Below are 24,746 nucleotides of genomic sequence, written 5' to 3'. Positions count from 1 at the left end.
GTGCACCAGTGCACGACCTCGACTGGCAGCTGCTGATTTTAGTGGGATGAACGCAAACAAAAAAAGAGAGAATAATCCCCTCACAAACACCCAGACACAGAATGTGAAACAACAGCTTAAAGATAAAACCTCAGTAACAAAACAAAAGTGTGTATCTGATGAAGCAAACAGTGAGCTTGGGTCAGCAGGAGGATATGACGGTTAATTTAAAAACTTTGAGTTAACTTTACTGAGCTTTGCTATTTTCTTCAGACACGTGGCTGCAGTTCAGCAATGCTTTCCTCTGCATGGCCTCCATTGAGTCAATATTAGAGGAGTGAAATATAATTTACCTTAAACTTGATCGTTTTTGTTTTTTTTTATTGGTGCTTTTCATAAGATAATCAAAAACTAATTTGTTTAAGTTTAACAACTTCGACCATAAACACATCCTATTTGATCTTATCCTAATTGCAAATATCATTTAGGTCGTTTTGGTTTATATATATGTGTGTTGTTGTTGTTTGATGAGATGTAAGTTGATTAATTTACAACAAAAAAAATGTATACAGCCCATAAACTTAAAAGACTTGACCAACTACCTTTAACTGATATCAATAAAGTTGTGTTGATTAATAAGAATAATACATCTATGATAGTCAGGCTGATGCAAACAACAAACCAAGCAAACCCTTTTTATATACATTATTAATATTAATGACATCATCCAATCCTATTAACTAGATATAATTCAGAGTAATAAACTGATATTTTATCGAGACATTCATTTTAAAATGAAAAGAAACGAAAAATTTAACAAAGCTGGAGGAGATGATTTATTTTTAAAGGCCAAATTTATTCATGTGAGTGAGTCATTTTGCTTAAATGAATAAACTAATCTCTTTATTAGCCTTCATGCTTTACATGTTAGGTTTTTTTTAATTCTCAAATGAGCAACAGAGGAAAACAAACAAACAAAAAACATACAAACAAAAGAGTAAATAAAACGGAAAAAAATTAAATTAAATGTAATTAATAAACCTGAATCAGCTGAGAAGGCCTCACCACAGCTAACACTACAGCGTCAGCTCTGAATTAGCTTACATTAGCATCATGCTACACGCTAACCTGTAGCTTTAATATGGTCGCTGAATGTTTCATAAAGTTTGTGAAGTCCTACCTTAATGTGGAGGGTTAGGCTCATTCTGACTGCAGTTTTGTACCAGTGGGAGGAAACTCTCTCCTCTTCCTCCTCTTCCTCTTCTTCTTTTAAACAAAAAATCTGGTTTTCACGTTAATTGGCAGCAGTTGAACCGCGAGCCGTAAATCAACAGGCGCAGAGTGTATTAATGAGTTGGACCACCCAGGAAAACTATTTTCTCTGCACTTTCTTAGCGGACAATGTGAGGATACTCGAGTTTGCCATGCTCTGAAAACCATGAATGAACCCTCACAAGAGCAGTGCTCCCCTGCTGCCACGTTTCCAGCAGGCTAATGGCTGCTACAAGTACTGATTAAAGTATGTCAAAATAAAGGTGAAGTATTCTGGACAAAAACAGATCATTTTGCTGGATGAAGTTAGGATCCCTGCATGTGTCGTGGAGTATTGCGCTGAAATAGAAAACGTTAAAAGTTAAGGTTCAGCATAAACTAGCGGAGAGGAAGAAAATGAATCCAAACTAAACGGACAAATCACGATAAACCACTGGCCTTGATATCAATATATGGCAGTTTTTTTTTATCATTTTACTTTATGATGAAATAACCTTCATGATAACGTTTGTTGATAGTTTTAAAATAATAATAATCGTAGATGTAGCAGAAAAGTCAACTGACAGGTTACAGGCTTCGTTATCCATCAGAACTCAATTTAAAGAAAAAGAAAAAGAAATTTTCCCTCCTCACACACTTTAAAAACCTGCCAAAAATAAATATTTTTTTCACAAGAGCAGATCCCCCTGCACTGAGAGTAGTGCTTAATTGTCTTCCATTATGAAACCTCACAAAGCTAGACCACTGGCTACTAAAATACCAAGGTTAATCTTGATTAAATGTCTTTCCTGGGTACAAAAAGCATATTTTACATAAAACATCCCTCAAGGGGATCGAGGCATTATGTTGGAGGAAAAAAAAATACATCAAATATTGCTGATGGCAAGGCCAAGCATCCCATCATTACAAATCAACCTACCACTAATAAGGCTTTATCTGCCGTCCTTATTATCCTCCTCCCAAATTCAAGTCACACCTTCACAAAGCCGAAGCTGCAACTTCAATCTTTCCTCAAAGTGTGTGTTAAGATTTAACATGAACGGTTTTCAGTGCATGTGTGGTACTTACATTTTCTCCTTTTGTGGCCGTTCATTGGGAAAGACAAGTTTTTGTTGCCTTTGCGAGGCTGCATTTAATATACTTAAAAAATATTAAAACATACAATCAGTTTCCATTTGTGGACTTCTTACATAGAAACAAAACTTGAAGGTGAACCTTAAATATTACGGCTTTTTCGATTTTTTTATTTACAGATTTTCAATTCCCATAGATCGTTGTGGAGCATTTAAGTCATAGGTAGTATAGTTATAGATTTTCTGCACATGCAGCTGTATCAAGGCCGTCCTCTCTGAGTGGGGAAATCCTCCTTCAGACTGAATGCCCCCTCGCCAGCCACTTTTGTTCACCCCACACACTCATAAAGTACCATCCCTCTGCAGACAGCAAATACTCCTGCTCACACCTGTTGATGAATTGTGTTTGTGTGCGAGCCGCAGACAGGGCAATAACACTTGTGTCTTTATATGACCGAGGCACCGACCCAAAACAAGTCATTTCCCCTCATGGATGGTAGTGAATGAGGGGAAACCCTTTCACAAAAGCAGCAAAGAGAGCTGTGGCCAAATGAGAGGAATCATCATTGACAAGCAGAAAGTAGTTCTTTGGACAGGAAAGTCATGTTCAGATGCCTTAATGACTGCTGCTGCTGTGCATGCAGGAGGAAAAGGGACTGTGCTCTTGTTGTGCGGCTGGTGGCCGGCTGCCCACCCCATAAACCCACACAGTGTTATTACACCAACAATATAGAGGAACAAGACAGGAAGTCAAATTGAAGAAGAACCTCTTTCGATTTATGTGTGAGTTTTTTTTTTACCAAGGGCCATTTGTCACCAAGGAGGTAATGTTTACACCGTGCCAATTTGTTTGTCTGTTTATCTGTTAGCAGGATTAGGCAAAAACTACTGAAGCAATTTTCACCAAATTCACTTTCTATGTTTTCTGACAAATAAATCATTATAGTTATCAAACCAAATCTGTAATTTCCCTGCGCTGCTGATCTCCTTTTCACTATGTAGCTTTTGTCTATTCTGAATTATGACATTTTTCAATTAATCTCTGCCGAATGAAACATTACAATGTGTTAACTGATAATTTCAACTTTGAAAATGTTCTAACTGTGATAAGGTTTCAACCAGACATTTTATGTCAGGTTTGAAAAGTGTTGAATTCTGATTAGTTCAAATATAAGATCTCGGTAAATTTGAATACAAAATCGATAAGAAGAATAAATAGTTTTGGGAAATTGCATTAAAAAAATTACTGAGATTAAACTATAAGAATAAACACAAACCCACGAGAATAAACAAAATCTTAATACTCAATAACTAAACACATGGTATTTGTATTATGTATAATAGGGAATGCTGTTTACATAGGATACTGTAAATGTAATGCAAAGTTAATGTACAAATATACAGTTAATATGGTGGTTTAATGTGGGGTTTGCGAATATATAAATATCGATAAGACCTCAACAATCGAAAACAATTGATATTACATATACGCAGTAGAAACTAGGTGTTATTCCTGCATGTAAGTTATTCAGTATTTCTACACAATGAAGGAATCATTGTAATTTAATGGAGAACACTGGGCGCTCAGTGTCTGACCTTTCCCATTGTTGTGCTTTGCTTGTAAGCAAAGCAAATTGAAATGTGTTACGCAACGTTGAGCGCGTTGCTGTGAGGTGAAGGAAGAAAGACAGTGGGAGAAGATGACAGAGACAAAGAGAGTGAAGGCACTTTACCTCTTCAATGTCACTTAAAGGAAACATCGTCACCTCCCTGACCTACAACGCACAGCTCAGAATTCCCACAAAGGCTTTCACATAACACAACACACAACAGGGGTGACAGCTGCTCAAGGTTTTTATTTCGTGGACACTAATTTCACACAGAACAATGTGATGTCGGTCAGACCCCCCCCAAAAAAAAAAGTTGGCCTCTAGATAGATGGTACAGTACATTTTGATGTTCACCTCTGTTTGATTTGTAAGCGCTGATCCAAAAGCTGCGTTGGTTCCAATCCTCGGTGGTCATACAGCAGGAATACAAATATACGCTCACTTTGGGGTCACAGCGTTGGAACCAGCAACTTACTTCAGCACCATTGTGTGCCGCAGACTATTCAGTTACGAGTCGTGCGGCGAGGTCAGTCAAAGACAGAGGGACGACAAGTTGTGTGATGGACTGAGAAAATCTGAGGGACACACACATGGATTCCTCCTGAGTAAAAACATACTGGTGCCATGAATGAAGAGCTTGATTAATGCCTCTTTACACTGGTTTTAAAAAGTCCAACAGGTGTGTGTGTGTGGGGGGGGGGGGGGGGGTACCCCGAATTTACTCTTCTCTGTAGCCGAACATCTTAACTAAATATTTGCAGGAACAAGCTGATCTGATGTTGATGACTGAAACGATATTAAGATTTTAGCAGCCAAAGCTAAAATAGACAAGTCTCGTGAGTGAGGGCAAATTATCCACAAGCTCTGCTGGTGAGCTACCTGTGAGAAAGTGTTTCTGGAGCCATGATGAAAGACTTTTCGAAACTTATTGAAAAACCACCTATGCACTTTTATGTTTTTTATGAGTTTTCAGAAAGCATCACCAGTGGGTTGTTGGAAAATAAAAAGGGAAATATTACCTAAATACATCTAGAAATGTATTCAGCCGTTGTCGGACTAGAAATCTGAGAGATATTCGTAAAATTAGGCCCTGGCATTTACTGGAGTCTGTCTATCACATATGAAGAACGCAGGAGGAGACTGTCCACATTAATGGCGTCTGGAAAGAGCATGTAGGAAACAGGATATGACGTATAAATTAAAAGCAGTCTTTTGCCGTCCGTGCAACTTGTTTGAGAATTTCTGGATTGGTCCTTATCACCAAAAGCTCTTGAATAACGTTATATTTCCAAATTCTTCTTTGGAATTTGTATTCTATCAGTTTTGGTGAATGAACTTGGTAAATCCCTATCCCTGCCCAGAGTCTGGTACAGATTCAAAATAAGCATTAAGATGCTGTTTGGAATGATGTTAACAATGATGACAACAGGTGAAGATACGATTTTTTACATATCAGATGTGTAACTTGACGGAAGTGGGAGCAGACACTTTAGTGGGTGATGATGGAGAAATGCTTGGCTTGACATCCTCTCATTAGTTCTTGTTTTAGCTGAAACCACGGAAGAAGAGGATGTTTGGGTCCTGGGGAGGAGAAGAGGAGGGTGCAGATGAAGGGGGAGCGTGTAGGTGCAGATGAAGTGAGCTGAAGGCATGCAGCAGGACTGAGGCTTCCAGATCCCACACAGCATGCAGACGTGATGGGGAAAAAAAGACAGAAAGAAAGAAAGCAACACCTTTGTGATGTTAGGATTAAAAAGAAAAGAAAACATTAACGGTGAGGAGCCACTGAGACGACAAGACACCCAGGCACAGTCGTGAACATTTCCATCTCACCGCAGCCCAATTACAGACAGGAGAGCATGCTGGAAACAAGAAAAGGCTGCACAGGTACAAAAGAAAAACAATTTGCTATCAATCACATTTTCACAGTAAAGGACAATAGTTGGTTTTAGACGAACAGCGTAATGAAGGAAATTTCTGGTATGGATTTGACAGGCGACAGCCCACAAAGGATCGGAATAAATACCGTACGCCTGTAGCAGCAGCAGACAAACCAGAGACCTTCTCTAGAAACCTCATCGATAAATCGCATTTAACCTGTTTTACACATGAAATTGAATTGCAGTCTTTTCCTATCTTTTCTATGGAGGCTACACCTCGTGTAATCCTCAGTGGTCACTTCTCTACGCTACGTTTCTCTTTCCCCTTGCAGTTAAGACGTGTAGTTCAAGATTTCCTCTCCTTGCCACATTATGACATTTTGCAGATTTTTGACTGATGATGAATTCAAATTGCTTTGGGAATGTGGGACATATTAAGATTAACAGGAGTCTGTCAGATTTAAAGGACAGTTGCTGAGAGTAAGGATTGGACTTCCATCATTTAAGCGTACATGCGAGATACACATTGAAATCAATTAAATTCTGAAATTCTAAATATTCGTTGTCCTACGATTCCTATAATGCAACTTAGAAGCATCATTTTTATAGGTTTCAAGCACATGCTAGTATATACTTATTATTATTTCAAACATACATATTATTTTGACTTTAAAAAGCTTCCTCCATAGCCACAGAAAAACATTTTACCAAAGTTTTTCAGAGGTTATCGCAAGTTTAGTCCAATTCACAGTTTCTGAAACCGCTTATGAGAGAAACTTATTTGACGTACACTTTAACTGTTTAGTTCGGTCAAAATCATTAACATGGAGGAGGTGGGATGTATGCCCTGTACTGCAGCCAACCACTAGGGGGCAATCAAAATAAATTGGCTTCACTTCTGGGGAGCAGTCATATCAGCCATCTCCGTGTAATTCTTGGTCTTTCGAACAATAACGATAATGTAAAGAGAAAATACGAAATAACTGTTCAAACGATTTATTTCATCAAAAAAAGTCATCAAGGTTCAAAATGAGCAACAACAAAAATTCAAAAAATCATCAAAAGGAGTAAAACCAACTTGGCATCTGCTGCAGGATACCAGACTGATAGAAGTATCTGTCTTTAGTCCGTCCCCCTTTAGCGGTGACTCATGACTAGTCAGCCACTTGCCAAATGAGTTATTCTGAGACAGGGTTTGTGTTCCCAGCTTCCACACAATGAAATATGGATACGAGTGGCGGGGATAGTCGGCAGCTGTCAACCAATTCCACGGCTTCCCGCCACCACCGATCAATCAGCCCCGTATCTGAACCACAACAGCACTGACCCCGCCGGCGAGAGCTGACATTAATCCTAAACCTTCCAGTCAGTGTGGGGGAATGACAGGACGCGACGTTGTGATGGTGGTGGTGGGAAGCGAGCGCTGATACAGGCTCTAACAAGGAAAGGTGCCGACGCTAATGGCTCTTTAACAAGCCTGCATCATTTGATGTCCTAATTTACAGTGAGCTGTGTCTCAGGGGTGCGGGATAATGAGCTGGCCCGGGATTCCCAGTGCAGCAGCTTGTGTAACCCACCTCATGCAGGGGACACTCGCTCCCACCGAGTAGAAGTGAGAGACAGAGGGAGGGAAGTGGAGAGGGAGAGAGAGAGAGAGAGAGAGACGGTAGCAGAGTGAGCAGGAAGGACATATTCAAGGCGTGAGGGCGGAGGCTGGGGAGGTGGGTACATGTCATCCCTATTTGATATGCTTGTTTGTATACAGCAATCATTGAATCGCTGCAACCAAGTGAGAAAAGCTTGTGTTCTCTGTGACAAACTGACCTCGGGCAACAAGAGCACTCACAGAGAGAGGAAATGGAGAAGGAGAGCATGGCGGGTGGAGGAGAACAGAGGCTCGACGTCGTGTGGGCTCGGATCCCGATCGAGGAATACGAGTTCGTCCCCTCCCTTGTTTCACTCTTTTTAATCCCATCACAAATTGTTTTATGTTTAAACCGAGCAGCCAACTCCTGGTGCACTCCAAGCCAAATTAGCAAATGTGGAGCTCAGTGACCTCAGCGCAGAGACCATCCTGAGCATGCAGTGTGCCTACCACCCCCACCTCTTACTGCTGTGTCTGCATGGCCGCATTAGTCAAGCTCAAATGGGTTTTTCCGCCATGCGAAGCAGAGCATGACATGCGCTAAACAATGGCAGGCAGATGACGAGCCAGCTCCATTTGATGATGGCCTCTGCCGACGTGGGCACTTTTTTTTTTTTTCCTTTTATTATGTGGAGGAATATAAGGGCAGCATGATTCATTAGGGGTGCACAGGTGGCCCGGGATCTAATGAGTCACATTCTGTGTCGCTCCAACGTGCAAATGGCTCAAAGGCGAGTGTGCATCATTAAAAAGAGGACAAGCTGGCTTTAGAAAGGACTTATGAATTTTCTCAATTTAGTGATATTCACTTTTACCCCCGGTAAATTGAAATTCACTAGCCGACAGAAAAGGTTCCCAAGGCAACAGAGGAGACACAGAGTATTTAATAGCTAAAACAACAGTGGCAACGGCCATTTACATTAATTTGTCACAAACGACGTGTTTTGCTAGTGTCCATTCATCAAGGAATTATAACCACCTGGCTTAAAAGTCAAAAGTGTTACATGCTGTAATTGTATGCGACTAAAAGCTGTTATCGTCATCATCTAAATAATAAACGGAAACTGAATATTTCCAATAATTAACTTTCAGAGGACGGTTTGTCTTAGTGAGGATTCCCCTGTTGGTGTCAGCCTGAGCAATTAACACTGCCCCCCTCTGGTGAGCTGCCTGCCTGATCAGGACATTGCTATTCCATTCGATCTGATATTGGGTCATCAGAAAACCCACCGAATGCACGAGACATGTTGTTGCAGGTCTATAACAGACTCGCTCTCACATTCAGGAAATACTCACTAATGTGCAATTTGTGAATGTTAATGGTTGCCAGAGCAACAAAGCAAACGCCGATCTGCAAAAAATCAATCTGACCTCGCTTCGGTGTTTGTTAAAGTTACCCCCCACCCCACAAAAAAAAAAAATCATACTGCAAAAAAATTGCTAGTTGTAACATGCTAGTCAATTCATCACAGGGGCCACAATAACCCAAATCGTACCTGATCTATTAACTGCTTGCCACTGAGCACCGTTTGAACATTTGACCTTCTAACACAGCTCATGACATTATGTTGACATTTAAAGTAATCCCTCCCACAGTTCTTAATCCCAGTGGCTGTGGACTGCCCTGACCCATCCTCCGAGCTCAAGCCCCTTACGTGCACTTGAGACACACACACACACACACCTACACACACACACACACACACACACACACACACACACACACACACACACACACACACACACACACACACACACACACACACACACACACACACACACACACACACACACACACACACACACACACACACACACAGGAGGAAGCGAGACGAGCGTGGCGGCTCTGATAGCCAGACGAATCAACAACACCGCTGTGCTGTGAAGGGCTCGTGGGGCTTAGAACATGCAGCAGCGAAAGGGCTTGTTAGTTTATCGTACACACACTGAAGCCGCAAATCACATGCTGAGATTGGAGGTGTAACACAAAGACAGCTGCGGTTTGTGCCTTTCGTGTTTTACCAGAACGACACAAGTCACAGATCTCAGTGCAGCTTTACTGCAAAAACATAAATACCGGCTCATTGGAGCTTGTTTGACAATCGGTGCTGAAGGAAGCTCCGGAATCATAGGACTCCTCTCACATCTGGATGAAAAGGAATTTTAAACGGTTTCTCATGTTGCCAGTGTATTTTCTAACACTAGTATCCTAAGATGACAGTTAAATTTAATTAAAATACAGATAATTAAACACATCCAATTATACCACATTGCGTATATGGCAAGAATAGTTTAGCATCTTGGTTTATGTTATACAAACTGAGCAAGACGAAAATGTGTGTACCAGGTGCCATTTTTGGAACAGGAATAAATCATTAAAAAATTTTTTTTTTTTCAGCAGACATAATATTATTTATTCATATGTCTAGAGGACTCTTTAAGGATTTAAAAAGATCTCTGGACTAACATTTTTGAGGAAGTCGGAAACTTCGCTTTGCAATGTGAGTGGGATGTTAATAATACATGAGAAAACTAGAGCTGACGTGAGAAATACAAGAAAGATATTTACAGTACGGTTTTTTTTGTGTTAAATATCATTAAACTACTCCAGAGCTACAGCTACTGACATCAGCTTCTCCATGGCCTTAGAGGAATAATTGACAACTTGGGTATGGAGTCATGTGGTAACTGAAATATTTGCATACCATTTAATCAATATCTTATGTAACTCCTATTTCCTGTTAATGAATCCTCTTAGAGACTAGAACCCAATCAATACATCAGTTGGTCGATTTGATCCGCCGATATCGGCCTATCGCAGATCGGTGTGAGCACATATGTTGTGCAATATGAACTAATAAGAAATGTTTTTGTAGAGAACACAATGCAGAGTAATATAATTAATTTGGATTAACTTGGCCAACCCCATTGTTTAGAATACTCTCAGCGCTGTAAGCACATCATGCCTCACTGCTGAGCAGATGTGGAGACAGGTGTTGTTTTCATGCTAAGTTACTAGCTCGAAAGAGAAAAAAAGAATCTGCCTCTATATTTATATTGTAACTTTTACTGTTTAACTGATGTGTTCTTTTCAGTTCAGCTTTCACTGTAAGCTGAATTTTTTCTTCAAGTTTCCCTTGTGCAACAGATAAAGTGATGAAATGAGAGGTACAAGATGACAACCCATTTATTTAGTAATACATTCTGCAAACTAGAAATTTTATTCAAACTTCAAAGGCTAAAAAATGAAAGAAAGGAGGGAAAGAATGGGAGAAAATGTAAGGAGCAGGGAGAGAAATGCATCAATTCACAAGCAAGGAATGCAATTTGTTCAATCAACAACACAAATAGTACAATTTAGTTCAGGGAACAAAGCTTTTTTAAACATTTTCTTTTTTTTTGCCATTCCTTTGGAGCTAGAACATAATACAAAATATACAGTTATTGTACTTTGTAAAATCACTCACAGAGGCCTCAGAAGCATTTGAATGGACATTGACAATACTTATCTACAGCATTCTAAAGCTATTCTTGAATGTAATCATAAATATAGCAGACATTAATGTATGTATGCAGATTTTGAATGCTTACGAGGTTACCATGTTAAAACACTTGCATTTGTTAAAAGTATGACATCATCTGCAGTGGAGAGTTGGATAATCTTTCAAGACCGAACTTCAACAAAAGGAAACATGGAGGGAAAATGAAACATACAAACCAGAGATGGTTGGAAAAGTTGTACCTTGTGACAACCGGGACAAAGTCACTTTGTTGATAGCTTAAGTTCCCTAACATGGAGACGAGCTTTTGAATCTAGAGGAGCGTAATGTCGGCAGCATTACTCCTCCTCGTAGTGTTTGTGTTGAACAAGTATTTTAGGGGGCAACATGAGATTGGGTAAGGCAAATCGGTGAGCTTATTTATGAGCTGAGAAAAGGTCAGCAACGTGGGGCTCGGGTCACCCTGCGAGGGGACACGCAAACCGCCACCGCTCGGGGTCACACAGTAAACGCCACGACCGAGGTACATCAACGTGCACAAGAGGGCGCAAGTGTTTTTTAAATCTCTTCAACTTCTGCAAGGTAGTTCGCCGTACAAGAATATACAGGATGCGTTCCAGGCAACCAAAGGTAGCTCTGTTAATAGCTTTAAAATTAGTTTTTCCTCGACAATAACAACTTTCAGAAATAAAAAGCTGATTATACAGATGATCAGTGCATATGACTACGATCATTGAGTCACACCTATTCTCTCACACGTTTCTAAATACCCTGAACTCTCGATACAGCTACACAGGTGAGCATCTGAGGGCACTGCTGCTTGAGAGGGGGCCGGTCAGCTTATAATCAAAGGCCAATAGTGTTCCTAGTTAGTAATATATCATGAGCACTTCAAATTCTGCACACGAGCAGAGGCGTGTGCCACTCAAATAGATCAGTGTTAGAAATCACAACTTCTAAGGGAGGGCCATGAGAAAACGGGCTCTGATTAACATGAACTGCTTTCTGAACAGTTTTGGATCTCATAATATCAAGACAAAAAAACACTTCCTATAAATGTTATGAGGTATTTCAGGTCATTAAAAATTAAAACAAGGAGAATATATGCTTAGGGGCTTTTTTCTGTTTTTGGTTCTTTTTTTCCCCCTTAGGGATGGGGAGGTCACAGGGATGCACTAAATTTATTTTTTCACATACCATATCAATAAAACACCCAGATGTGATAAATCACAGCCAAGCAACTGTCAATATCTGACAACATTCCAGCTACAGCAATTTTGTGTTAAATAAATAAAAAAGGTTAATTTCAACATTTGTCATTCAGGGGAATAAGTGGGTTATTAAGGTGGGGGATTAACCAGCATCGATTAAGGGACATGTCACGATTTATATAATTTATGGGGCAAACTACGGGACAGTTCGGGGAGTTGGGGTATCTACGGCCTAAAGATCCAAGAAAACACGTTTGTTCTTTATCAAGCCTGAATCATTTTTTTTTAAGTCGCTTTAATAGTCAGCAACACTTCCCAGATCAGCTTGGTGCTGGTCTGATGATAAGTTTTGTGCACAAATACAGGCGATGCAGTGAAAATAAGAGTTCAGAGGTGAAATATAAGCTGCCTGTCTAAAAAAAGATGTTTTTAAGGTATGTTTTCAAACACACCAACAAGGTTTTTTTTTTTTCACAAACACAGAGTGAAATTGAGTTTTCATGATGTGAGCACAGTACGTTTAAAAGAATCGCGGAGTATTGTGGTGGTAATACAATACTGTGATCTTAAGTCAGGAAGATGTAAATTGAAAGACATTTTTAACAGTTTGTTTTTGTTGCTTTTTCATGGGAAGGAATATTTAGTGAAACAACATTTTCATGCAAACAGAGAAATCCATTTTCTGATGTTACACTGAATTATGACGGTTATTCATGTTTTTATAAGTTGACTGTTCAAAGGTATAAGGAGGTTTCAACGCTGAACACAGAGCTTGGTTTAGACTCAACACCTCGCAAATGTTACCTCACGCAACATTTTTAAAGGCTATTTTCGTGTTTTAAAATCCTATTCTTTAATTGGTTTAGTGGCGCTTGTATACCACGGAACGATCAAACCAACTGTGGATACACATTACTGACCCTGCAGTCCACGGAATGGCATTCTCATCTTGTGTACTGTATGTGCGTCTTTGTGCAAGTAGAATGATCAAAACTTGTCTCTACAGCACCACCAGTGGTCAAACTCTCCACAGCAGAGTACCTTGAGGAACGGCAACTAAAAATATCACAATGAGGTTGCTTTACAGCACTCTGACATTTTTTCCAGGGGTTACAGCTACTTTCTCCTTTATATTTTTTGTGTCTAGTTATATAGATTTCCTAATTACAAAATGGTCTTTGGACTTTTTTTTTTGCCACAAAGGGATTTTTGGGAGCAGATAATTTAGGATTACAGTCTAAATTAGTGTGTCACAAGTCTGAATGGAGTAAAAGTGTTAGGATTGTCATTTTGATGAATGAAGAATTAACTACATAACACATTAGTGTGTTTTATCTAAATGAAACATTCAGTGTTGCTAAGAGGGACACCAAAGTTGTTTGCCACGACACATAATAAAATGCAACTAAACATACCGAGACCAACCAGAATCATATTTTGTCCATGGCAAAAAACTAACTCAAGCAACATGATTTATTCCTTGAAAGTTGAAGTCAAAAATATATACATACATAAATTTCCAACAATGCAGTTGACAAAAAAAAGGGCAGAAAATAAATTTGAAATAAAACCATTTCTCTTCGAGAAATCTACCTAGCGTGTGTGTTAGATACAGAATTAGTCAATGACTATTTGTGTTTTTAGGAGGACGGGGGGGTTAACTGAAAGAAAGAACCCACACATCAAACACTATAGCAGCGAACTGTATTGTGCTCTGGCTTGTGGTGGCGCAGGGGGAGACTTTGAAGCAGAGCAAACCAGATGGGAACTAAAGAAAGTGCTATACAACCATGAGAACTCATTGCAGTTAGAGGATTTGTTCTTGGTTTGAAAGTCCAAACAAAGACCATGTTGCTCCTATTTTCAACCTAGTGATGGGCGGTTTTCTTTAAAACAGTCAGTGCTTAAACTGTTCACATCAGTCAAATGATCAGATGATAAAAAAGTAGAAGCAAAAATTCTATGTGTACCACGTACAAAAAAAGAATCTCATGAAAAACAAAATAAAAACTTGGCATAGGCTGTTGTAAAGCTGAAACAAGTCATCATAAATCATATGGCACCCACAGTGGGCACTGCTTACAATTAATTTTTAGAACATGTTATTAAAATATGACAACAGATGTGTAAATGGGTCAATGCTTGAAAACCTGCAAACCACTGAAACACCATGGTTAAATTGAGCTACGTGTGTCAGGTTACAGTATAGTTGTGATATATAGCTTGAAGTTGTTCAAACAGCGTAACAGCATTTAGACTATGTTAACCAAAGCTTTTTGTAATTAGAAGTAGTGAGAGCCTATCTTGGGTTGATATGGAGCACCGGCTGAAAGAAAAAGGGCAGACATGAATAAGCAGTGGGCAATTCCCCTAACACTCCAGCCTGGTCTGTTGTCTGAACCACATCAGCAAATGGCATTGCCTTTACACTAACACACGTGCGCACATACATACACACAAGCACCCACGCACGCTTGCAAGTATCTATCCGCACAGACAAACTTGTTAACAGGGTTATTATCTTCTTTTTTTTAATCAGACGCCTCGAAAGAAAAAAAAAAAAAAGAAGTTTGTTTCGCTTCACACTTCCCAAAATGACCAAGAAACACTTTGCAATTATTATTGGAGCATGTACAGAAAGCCACTTACAAAAATAAAATACAATTTTAAAAAAAAGCACAGGGAAAAAAATAATTAGGATTTAAATGGTTTTGATATAGAGAGCTTACTGTGCTGTCAACTATACAATTTACCCGTTTCTTAAAGGAGCAGAGACTAACTGAAAAGGGAGACAAAGGAAAGTGAGAGCGCAGAGACATTGTGTCTGGAGGACAAGCAGTAATATCCACTGAACAGACATTTGTTAGAATTCCAGAAGAGCAGGAAAAGGCAGATAGTGCATAAAAGGTTCTCTTTTACATTTCTTTAATTTTTTAACTTAAAATCAAGCTGCATTTAATACAGGCTGTTTGTACAGGACAATTGCACTTCACAAAAACAGAAATATACAAACACACACAAGGAAATGTGAATCAAATTAATTACAGCAAAAAAAAAAAAAGTACTACTTAAGCTGATTATTTAACAAAAAAAAAAAGAAAACCTTGTGGACTCACTTGTTATGGATTACTTTAGAGGAGAGTATTTAGGTGGGTGAACATAAATGGGAGACAAGATGGTGAGGATCCTGAACTCCAGAGTGGACTGGTGCTGCACTATTCCAGGTTTGTGTGCATGCAACTCCTCTTCCTCTTCCTCCTCCTCCTCCTCTTCCTCCCATGAAATTCCCTTCTTAGAAAACCAAAAGCTCAGAGTGACGGCGAGACAGACTGCTGAGCCAAGCTGCTGTGGGTCTTGAGAGGATGGTGGTTTGTAAACTCTATGCTGTGTTAGTGGTAGGAGGTTGTGTTACCACATGTCGTCTGTGGACGCAGAGTCCTTAATAAGAGAGGAGAGGAAGGAAAAACCCTTCAGACTCTGACTCTACATCCAATGAGATCTCTATCAAGAGCTGGACAGGTTCAAGCATGTATGATACAAACTGACAGAAGAAACAATCCAGGAAGTGATAGTTGTATATCAACACCCCCACAACATGTTTTAATGCTATAATAAATACTTTTACAGAAAGGCAGGAGATGTTCTGTTATTGATGAATAAAGCATTCCATAACTTGTCAAGTATACAACATAGATTTGTACCATTGCCATATATCAGACATAGCTGGGCTTTATAAGGCTACCTCCTTGTAAAGCACTGCTTAGTTAATGTGCACCAAGTGATTTTAGATACTAATGATATAAGGTTTTTAAGAATATGTAGACATATGTTTTACCAGGCAATAGAGAAGCGTACTGCTTTTGCCATAACTCACTCGTAAAGTTTATAATTCAACAGTTTGTTTAACTCAGGAGAAACATCCAAACTCTTATAACAGCTGATGATCCTAGACACTATACGGAGACTCTGAAATATCATCAAATGCTTGACTTAAGATCTACAAATTCATCCATCTAACTGCAAAAAGTCTGAGGTCACGTAAAACAGATGCAGCTGGACCTTTATGTTCCATTAAATATTTACACGTACATGTCCTCAATGCCTAAATGTGGCAGACTCTACTCGGGATACAATGAACTGATTTAACTGACCAGGACACATGCCGGCTACAAGGCTACAACCAAACAGAGGAAAACCAAATTCTTCCGTGTCAGAACAAGACTCCGATTATATTTATGTGACGTCAAGTGCAACGCTACCAAATGATAAGCAAACAGCTTGAGGATTGTTTTAGGAGCTTGTAAGGATGTGACAATGTTTTGAATTGTATATATTTAACATGCCACAGGTGGAGGCCATTACAAAAATATCTTGCTTGATTGTGAACGATGGGGTATTTAAAGAACGCTGTCCTGTATCAACGTGTTCAAACGGATTGATCATGACCTTTCATTACTATTTTATACTTATTCTTTGTGCTGGAACAGCAAGTGTACAAATACTGCATGTTAAGAGCTAAATCATGTACTGGGAGTGGCTAACATTATGACTGGTGTAAATGCCTCTTCCTGTAGGATTCACCTCAGAGATAGCTGGTCCCAAGGTGCAGGTCCAGGAATGGACAGGTATTGAGGTGGCTGAAAGCTATGGTACGAGGGTTTCACCACATATGCAAATCAAATTTAGAGAGAAGCCAACATAAATAATTATTTGGTTGCACTGGAGCAAATGACTCATGTTTCTGACGACTGGATTTGAAAAATACAGACGTTTCAGGAGATCTATCTGTTGATATTTCATATATAGGATACATCAGTATGCATTTCACTTTATTAAGTATACTGAGCATCTTATGCACCACAATTTCTTTGGGAATGAGAACTGTTAGTTCTTATCTTATGCTGAGGTTGTAGTTTTTTTTAGCTCGAGCAAACACTGGTCTGCTGTGTCATTTAGATGAATACGTTTCAAATCCGACTTGGTATGAACACGTATCTAATATACAGGAGCTTGATGAGGACAGCCTGCATTTTAATGCGTGCCCTGACATGACCAGCATTCAATGACTTAGCTGACTTTTGCCAGACAAACTAACCTCAGAATCGTTTCATTCAGAACGGCAGCTGCAGTAAAGACGTATAAACACAAATTCACAACAAATGTAAGTACTACAATAAAAAAAGAACTCTCCAGGATCAAACTTCCCTACATTGTGCCAAAGAAAAACACCACAATGCTGGCTTTCATAGACTTGCCATAGAAGCAGGTAGGCAGTCAGTTTTACCTTCAGCCTCAGCAAAACCTCGAAAGAGGCCAAAACACTGGACGCTAAGGTGCACAACTGAAGTTATGTCCCTACTATCATCCGCTGTAGGCCGCTAACAACTGCTTTTATCTTCTGGTAGTTGGTAACTTAATTTGTGCAGAAGACCTTCAAACGTACAAGGGATATTCACCATCTTGTCCTATATTCTAAGATGAAAATATGTATACGTGGTGAGAAGAGGGCAGATTTCTTTTCAAGTTTAGTTAAAAGGAGAATATTGCCGTGGTTGAAATAAAATAAGTAACGCATGAGTCATACTTTTTTCTTCCCCTATTCAAAAGTCATTACTATGATTGCTGTGGTATAGAAAGAATGCCCACATGGTGTAGCCTTTATGTATTGTAGGTCTCTGCTCTGTTATTGCCACTTCTATGGTGTCGATCACAAATCTCAATTCTTGAAAATAGTAGAGGCAGTTGTAAAGTGTGATTATATCTGCTGTAGGCAAAATCACTGCCTACAGCACAGAGACAATTAAATACACCCACCAAAGAGTCTCCCAGGTTAGTAACAGATTGCACAAAAAGCTCTATAAGTTGTATTCAGCTGAACTGATCAAAGGCTGTTTGCAGTCTGTATGAAGCAGCGTTTCTGATAACATTTGACATTGATATTAGGGATGGGCATAATTAATTAAGAATTTCCTTGATGAAATAATGTTTTCATCGATAAATTCGTTAATTACAGATTTGACCACAGGGGGCAGTGTTTGAAAAAACCCGCCACAGGCCTACTCAGTTACCTGCGAGTTACCGTGTACTTCCATTGCAGAAGTAAACATGAAGAAGTCACGGCGAAGTGTAACGTGGGACCATTTTGAGTTAAAAATGACTTGGTTCACTGCCAACACTGCAAAGCTATCCCAGAGGCTGGTGGAACGAGGAGCCTGCGTTGTCTGACACGGACGAGGGGAAAACAAACAGCGGAGCCACGGCCTCCCAGTCCCGGGTCTCTACTATGACACAACTCCTTGGGGAGCACTATACCACTCAATGTGATTCTGGCATCGAAGTAGAACTTCATAACTTTCTGAGGGAAGCTCCCCCTACCCTTGATTGCATCCCTACAGACTGGTGGAAAGTGAATGAAATAAGGTTCCCTAGGCTAGCCAAGTAAGCACGGAGCTACCTGTGTATCACAGGGACGTCAGTCCCCTCAGAGAGAGTTTTTTTTCGGCGGCTGGACTGACGGTCACCAGGCTGCGTTCGCGTCTGACTCCAGAGCATGTTAACATGCTCATCTTTCTCAACAAAAATCAGTAGGCTTGGGCTGAAGTTGTATGTGAGTTACTGGTTATTTTTTATGAAGCTTTCACGACTCAGTGCCTTGTTTGATAGTTTTATGTTACATCTGGCAAAAACCTGTCAGACTTAAGTATTATATATTGGTGGTTAAGTTATTGTTTAACATGATTGTTTTTTTAAATAGTTCTTATTTTATTTTAGAGAAAAAAAACAAAAACGAGGGTCAGTTGTGTTTAGTAGCACCGGCTTCTTGCTGACGGCTCCGCTGCTGAAGATTACGGCAGCGCATATTTTGTTCATTTTGTAATAAAGATCTCAATGAGGAAACACTATATTTTTTTTATTTTCACTGCATTTTAATAGCCTATAAATAGTGAATTTTTGAATAATAAAAGAACGTGACTCAAAAACAAGTCTGTTGTCCGATGATAAAACCAGATAACTTTTCATTCACAGTGCAGCGTGCTGTCAAGTATGTTTCTGATCACAATATACACTTTTTTTGCTGCAGTTACAAGAAAACTAGCTAAATCAACAGGAGAACCTGGTTGGAAAGGCCAAATACTAGTGCTTTAAAAAGACCAGCACAGTGCACAGTGTTTGTAACAGCACGGTCCCCTTTCTAATACAAGATTTTAAAATTGTATTGATAAGATATCCTATTTTCGCTCTGAATTACTGTGCAACAACAAGAATGTTTAAGTTGTTGTGTCTAAGAGAGACTGCAAATTTGAATTGCATCAAGATACATTGCAATAATTTTAATTAAACCGTTCAGTTTCTACCATTCATGCAAATCTAGAAACAACTTAACATCATCCAGATGTGCAACGATTACAAAGATGGCTCTGGGAGACCTTGAGATTGATATGCTGCCAAAGGAGGCACAAATGACTACTCACTGAGTTTGACTGAATACAGTAACAAACACTGTATATGGTTTCTATGAGCCACTCTGAATTAATCTGCAAATATTTTTAATAAACTAAATTTGACTTTCTGACATGAAAAGCTTTGTGTGAGCTGTTGGCAAACAAAACCTTAAATTTAGCCCATTTTGTATTGAGACTGCACCAAATAATACAGACAAGTCAAGAGCTCTGGCAGCATTCTGAAGGTACACCAATTTCTGAGAAACATCAGTGTGGGAAAGTAATTTAGAACATCCATCTTCATACAAACATGAAATACTAAAACAAATTGCCAATTTTTCATGGTCAAGGACAAGATGAGACGGGCACAATTTGAGAGCTGAACCAGTGAACTTATCTGATGAAAAATGTTGAGCACGACATCCGAGTAGACTAGGGCGCTATCTTTGTGGTCTGTTTGTACACAAAGGACTGCTGAGCAATGCTCCTTTTAAATCAGCACGTAAGAGACTGCAGTTTTTTATTTCATTCAAATAAATGTCAGATAATACCCCTTATTAGCTCTCTCACCAATTATTGAAATCAGCTCATGTGGTAAGAGACTGAGTCTTTTGGCACTGGACCTGCAAAGCACTTGTGCTAATTTGTCAAAATTAAAGCAAGTTGTGAGACTGAGGAATTACTATGACTGTCTAGAGAGAAACGATTTGATCATTTTCTGCTGGTGTCACAGAAAATTTGTAGAATTACAACAAATTAGTTTTCATAAATTGTATGTGGCTTTTGGTTTCAAATCGGGAAGAAGGACAATAAATAACCAATAATAGTCACTATGTCATCACATGCATTTTCTTCTCTTTTTTTTTTTAAATCACTTGGTAAGGAGCCTATTTCCTTGTTCCATCTTGTTGAATACGACTGACATGCAGAAAATTGGTTAAAACTTGCTTATCACATGTCAACAAGCATGCATTAGCCCCCAAAAATGCAAACATACAGAGAGTTAAAGACAAGCTGGGATACTTACTGTGTCATCACTTCGGTAGGGGTTGAGCTTGTTGTACACCGCTTCAATAACACTTCGTCTGAGGGAAAGAAAAGTACACAATTGTTAAATGTTAGTTTTGACTTTGTAAAAACAAATGGGAAAAGATACCCAGTGATCAAACTTAAACTGTCCTAAATAAAAACCTGTAATTGATTGATGAGGTTTTAACCACAAAGAGCACTCACTTGCTTGCCAGCTCTCCTCCAGGTGGGAGGTTTGGGATGCTCTCAGACGCTAACGTTCGCATAACATGGACCAAATCTGGGACACCTTCATCCCCATGCTTCTTAAGGATCTCTGTTGGAAAACAAAATTCTTTATTTTGGATCCTTTGACAATATTACACAGAAGTGCACCTAGAAACATCATTACTTTGTGCAGTTATATTGGAAACAACAGGTGAAACAACCCAGACTTATATTTAGACTACAGAAAAGATGAGCACAGTTCTGTTTTGTTAATTGTGAGGAGATGGACATAGCATTTTTTTTAGATGAAAACACTATGCTTAATTGATGCAAAAGAATCTCCCTAAAAATGATTCCTCCTCTGGAGGGAAATTTTCCTTATGGGAATCAATGGTCTATTAAGTTGTATAGACTGATCTGTTAGTTTGTTACTCTCTAGCATGACTATAACATACATAATAGTCTTAATACTATAAAGAGTATGACAAACACTGAACTGTTGATCGAAACCTGCCTGAGGTGTTAAATGTGACCTGGTTAAATTGCATCTCATGAAGCAGATCCCATTACTTTAAAGTTATAGTAAGAATTTGAAAAACTAAATTATGTTCGGTTAGTTCTTTGTTTATTTTTACATTTGTTATTCTTCCATACTGCAAACGCTTTGTGATCATAACAATCTAAGGAAAACTATTTTCTTAAGACAGATTTTAGGATAATTCTTGGCTCTTTTTGCTAATGTTCCTAATAGATTACATATATTAAAGCATTATTCAGCAATCAATATAAGGCATATTAATTGTGGTCGCCATAGACAAATATAATGTTTCTCCTTTACCTTCCACTCTGGCTTCCAGGTATTTATCCAGCTCAGCCTCTCGTTTCACTGCTTCTGGAGATACCTTTGGGGCTCCGGGAAAGCAGATTATCACAACACTCATATTGTCCCGGCTTCCCTGTTGAAAATGAAGAACAAACACAGATGTCAAGTAAATCAACCCGAAGAAAAAATTAGAAGAGTGTGTAACAAATTGTTAAGTAGGATATGTGGACACACTGTACCTTATACAAGCAGGTGTCAACAATTTCATTGCTGACTCTTTCAAGATCATCTGTCACCTCTAGCCTTGACCGGACGAAGTCGCAGAGTTCCTCATTGGCCATGACATCCCAGATGCCATCACAAGCGAGTATAATGAATTCATCTTCCCCTTCACATCTTTCTATTGCATAAACTTCAGGCTCAGGAGAAACCAGCTGCTCTGTCGGGCCTTTTCCATGCACACACTTGTAGTCGAAGTCTCCAAGAGCCCGAGAGACTGCTAAGGACCCATTAACTCGCTGGATCATGACTGAGCCACCGGCGTTCTGGATCCTTTCCTTCTCCAGAGGGTTGCTGGGTTTGTGATCTTGTGTAAAGAAGTGCACAGCTCCACCCCGGCTGAGGATCCCCCGCGAGTCGCCACAGTTGATAAAGTAGGTATGGCTTGGAGAAAGCATCACTCCCACAGCAGTGGAGCCACTGCGGTCCACGCCGTGCTTCTTCTCAGAGATGGTTCGCATGTGTTCGTCAATCTGCAGGAATCCTGTGCGGATCCCGGTTTTCACGCTATCTACAGAGGTGTCCGCCTGCAGAGCACTCTGGAAGTCTGAGTTGCTGGTGATGTGCTCCAACAGGTGCTCACAGCAGTACTTGGCCACCTGAGAGCCAGCATGCCCATCGTAAACGGCAAAGAATGACCAGAGGTCAAGACCATGGGGCAGACCAATTACTGATGTGTGTGCATCCTCCATCTCTACCCGCCAACCTTGCATGCTGCTCAGCCCATACCTCAGGTGGTTACCCTCACCATGGGAATTGTACTTTTCCATCTTTGGTTTGTCCAGAAATGCACCCATTGTGTTCCTCTTAAAACCTGTAAAACAAATTAAAAGAGAGAAATCGAATTATAACATAGAACAGAAATGTAGTGTTTAATGAACAATGAGGCAATATTCGGTTTGTTATCATATTATTAAGCAAAGCTGCAAGGGGGAAATCTGAATCATTTTCTAATATTTAACCATACATATAACGTATGTCAATTTTTTTATATAGGTGTTGTTTTATTTATATTCATTGGTAAATGTACAAAATATCACATCCATCAATTTGTAGAGAAATACTGGCATCTCTGAGCTGAGTTCAGGCCCTTGCTCTGGTCTAAAAATAGTAGACCTGTGAACACATTTTTGGTACATATTAGGAACACTGCTGTGGATCAAACTGAAACGCCCTTAAACCACAGGCTCATCAAGTTTTTCGTGAGATGTACCCACGCGTATTTAGTAATTTGACTGTACTGTACCTACACATAATACACCGCTGGCCAGCACCTCTCTGACCTTTGCAGTGCAGAACACCTCATCGTTCTGGCCGGTCGAGGTGATAGTTAAAGCTGTCGTTGCATGCCTGCAGAGCTAACGCCAGTTAACCGGCCGACCAGTAACTCAATAAACACAACACAATTTCAGGAGATCTGACGAACACAGCAGCGAATCTATCGTCGTGTGGAGCTCATTCACAGCGTGTACCTGCTCTGTAATGACAGCGTCTGTTGTTGGATTATCGTGTAAACTTAGCTCGGTACCAAGTCCTCACCGCAACCCAAATAAACAAAAAGCCTTTGCCTAGTTGCGGGCCTTGACCCTTGTCCCTCACAGCTAACTTTGACAGGCCTCCCTCTGCCCTGCTCTGCTAACGTAACGCTGAGGCAAGGAGAGCCCTCGGCCTTGATAACGTTCAACGGCTACCTGCTAACTTAGCTCGGGTAGCTAACTGCCAAGCGTTACCCTACAGCTGCTGGCGTGAGAGTAAACATTTCAATCACTTACCAAATTTCCAAAATAGTGGTTGGCAGAAACCGGAGCTGCGGCTGCGAGCAGGACTGACCGGCCGAGGTTCACACCGGAGAGGTTACACCGACGAAACGGGAGGGGGAGGTTCGCGGCGGGTTAGCTAGGCTAGCTAGCCAGTTAGCTAGCGATGAGCAATCGTCACTCGAGACTCAGTGCATAGAAATGGTCTCAGTGCAGAGTCGTGCGCCCGTGTTGCATTACATTATCTCAGCTGGCGACCTGAAGTATGTTCTAACAGATCCTCATGTAAATCTGAGGGCCGGAGCTTTGAGTGGCCGAGTCGGGGAGGGGAAGCTGAAACGTCTGTCCCAGCCTCTCCACTTGACAGCTTGACAGCTCGCTAGCTAACGTTAGCTTCGCAGGAGCAAAGCGTCGCTGAGGCAGGACCCGGATGTTGTAGGTTGCGTACTCGAAAACATGACATCATCCCTGTAGTGTCGAGGCTTCTGTGACTGCTGCTGCACGTAGAGGACATGGACTATACAACACCACGCTATATACAGAGAATCCCACTAACAACAACAATAATAACAACCACAACACCTAGTTATATACAGATAATCACACTAACAACAACAATAATAACAACAACAACACCAAGTAATATACATAGAATAACACTAACATCAACAATAATAACAACAACACCAGGTTATTTACATAAATTCACACTAACAACAACAGCAGGAATAATAATAATAATTGTCAAGTTATATACAGAAAATCCCTCTAATAATAACACCAACAACAGCTTATATACAGAAAATCACACAAACAACAACAACAGCAACGATAATAATAACGAAATTAACAATAATTGTAATTATGATCCAAATAATAATACTAATGAAAGCAACAACAACATAAATAATAATGATAATACGTTTTATTCACAGGACTGAATTTGCACATTGAATGGATTTAAGAAATTAAAATATGTATGTGTCTTACACACAATAATTGTGGAGTGCTATGCTATAAGGACTGCTCCCCTTTTTTG

The 24,746-nt window shown here is 39.8% G+C and overlaps 1 protein-coding gene across 3 annotated transcripts; it reads right to left on the bottom strand.

Annotated features, from left to right (window-relative positions):
* Positions 1 to 4,160: 4,160 nt before the first annotated feature.
* On the bottom strand, positions 4,161 to 24,102 carry ppm1aa (protein phosphatase, Mg2+/Mn2+ dependent, 1Aa). 3 transcript variants are annotated; one of them, XM_062398066.1, is made up of 6 exons: positions 23,723 to 24,102; positions 21,911 to 22,764; positions 21,687 to 21,804; positions 20,846 to 20,957; positions 20,640 to 20,697; positions 4,161 to 4,509 (listed from the first exon to the last, which is right to left on the bottom strand). In XM_062398066.1, exons 2-6 carry the CDS (start codon positions 22,745 to 22,747, stop codon positions 4,462 to 4,464), a joined length of 1,173 nt encoding a protein of 390 aa, XP_062254050.1. In that variant the 5' UTR covers positions 22,748 to 22,764; positions 23,723 to 24,102; the 3' UTR covers positions 4,161 to 4,461. The 3 variants fall into 3 exon arrangements, with proteins under 3 accessions (XP_062254050.1, XP_062254051.1, XP_062254052.1); XM_062398067.1 differs by lacking the exon at positions 4,161 to 4,509 and adding an exon at positions 4,516 to 5,515; XM_062398068.1 differs by lacking the exon at positions 4,161 to 4,509 and adding an exon at positions 10,629 to 15,608.
* Between the last annotated feature and the right edge of the window lie 644 nt (positions 24,103 to 24,746).

Source organism: Platichthys flesus, chromosome 10, assembly GCF_949316205.1.
Source record: "Platichthys flesus chromosome 10, fPlaFle2.1, whole genome shotgun sequence".
In the NCBI taxonomy this organism is placed as follows: Eukaryota; Metazoa; Chordata; class Actinopteri; order Pleuronectiformes; family Pleuronectidae; genus Platichthys; species Platichthys flesus.
Note: the sequence above shows the minus strand (reverse complement) of the source record. Positions and strands in the feature narration are given on the sequence as shown.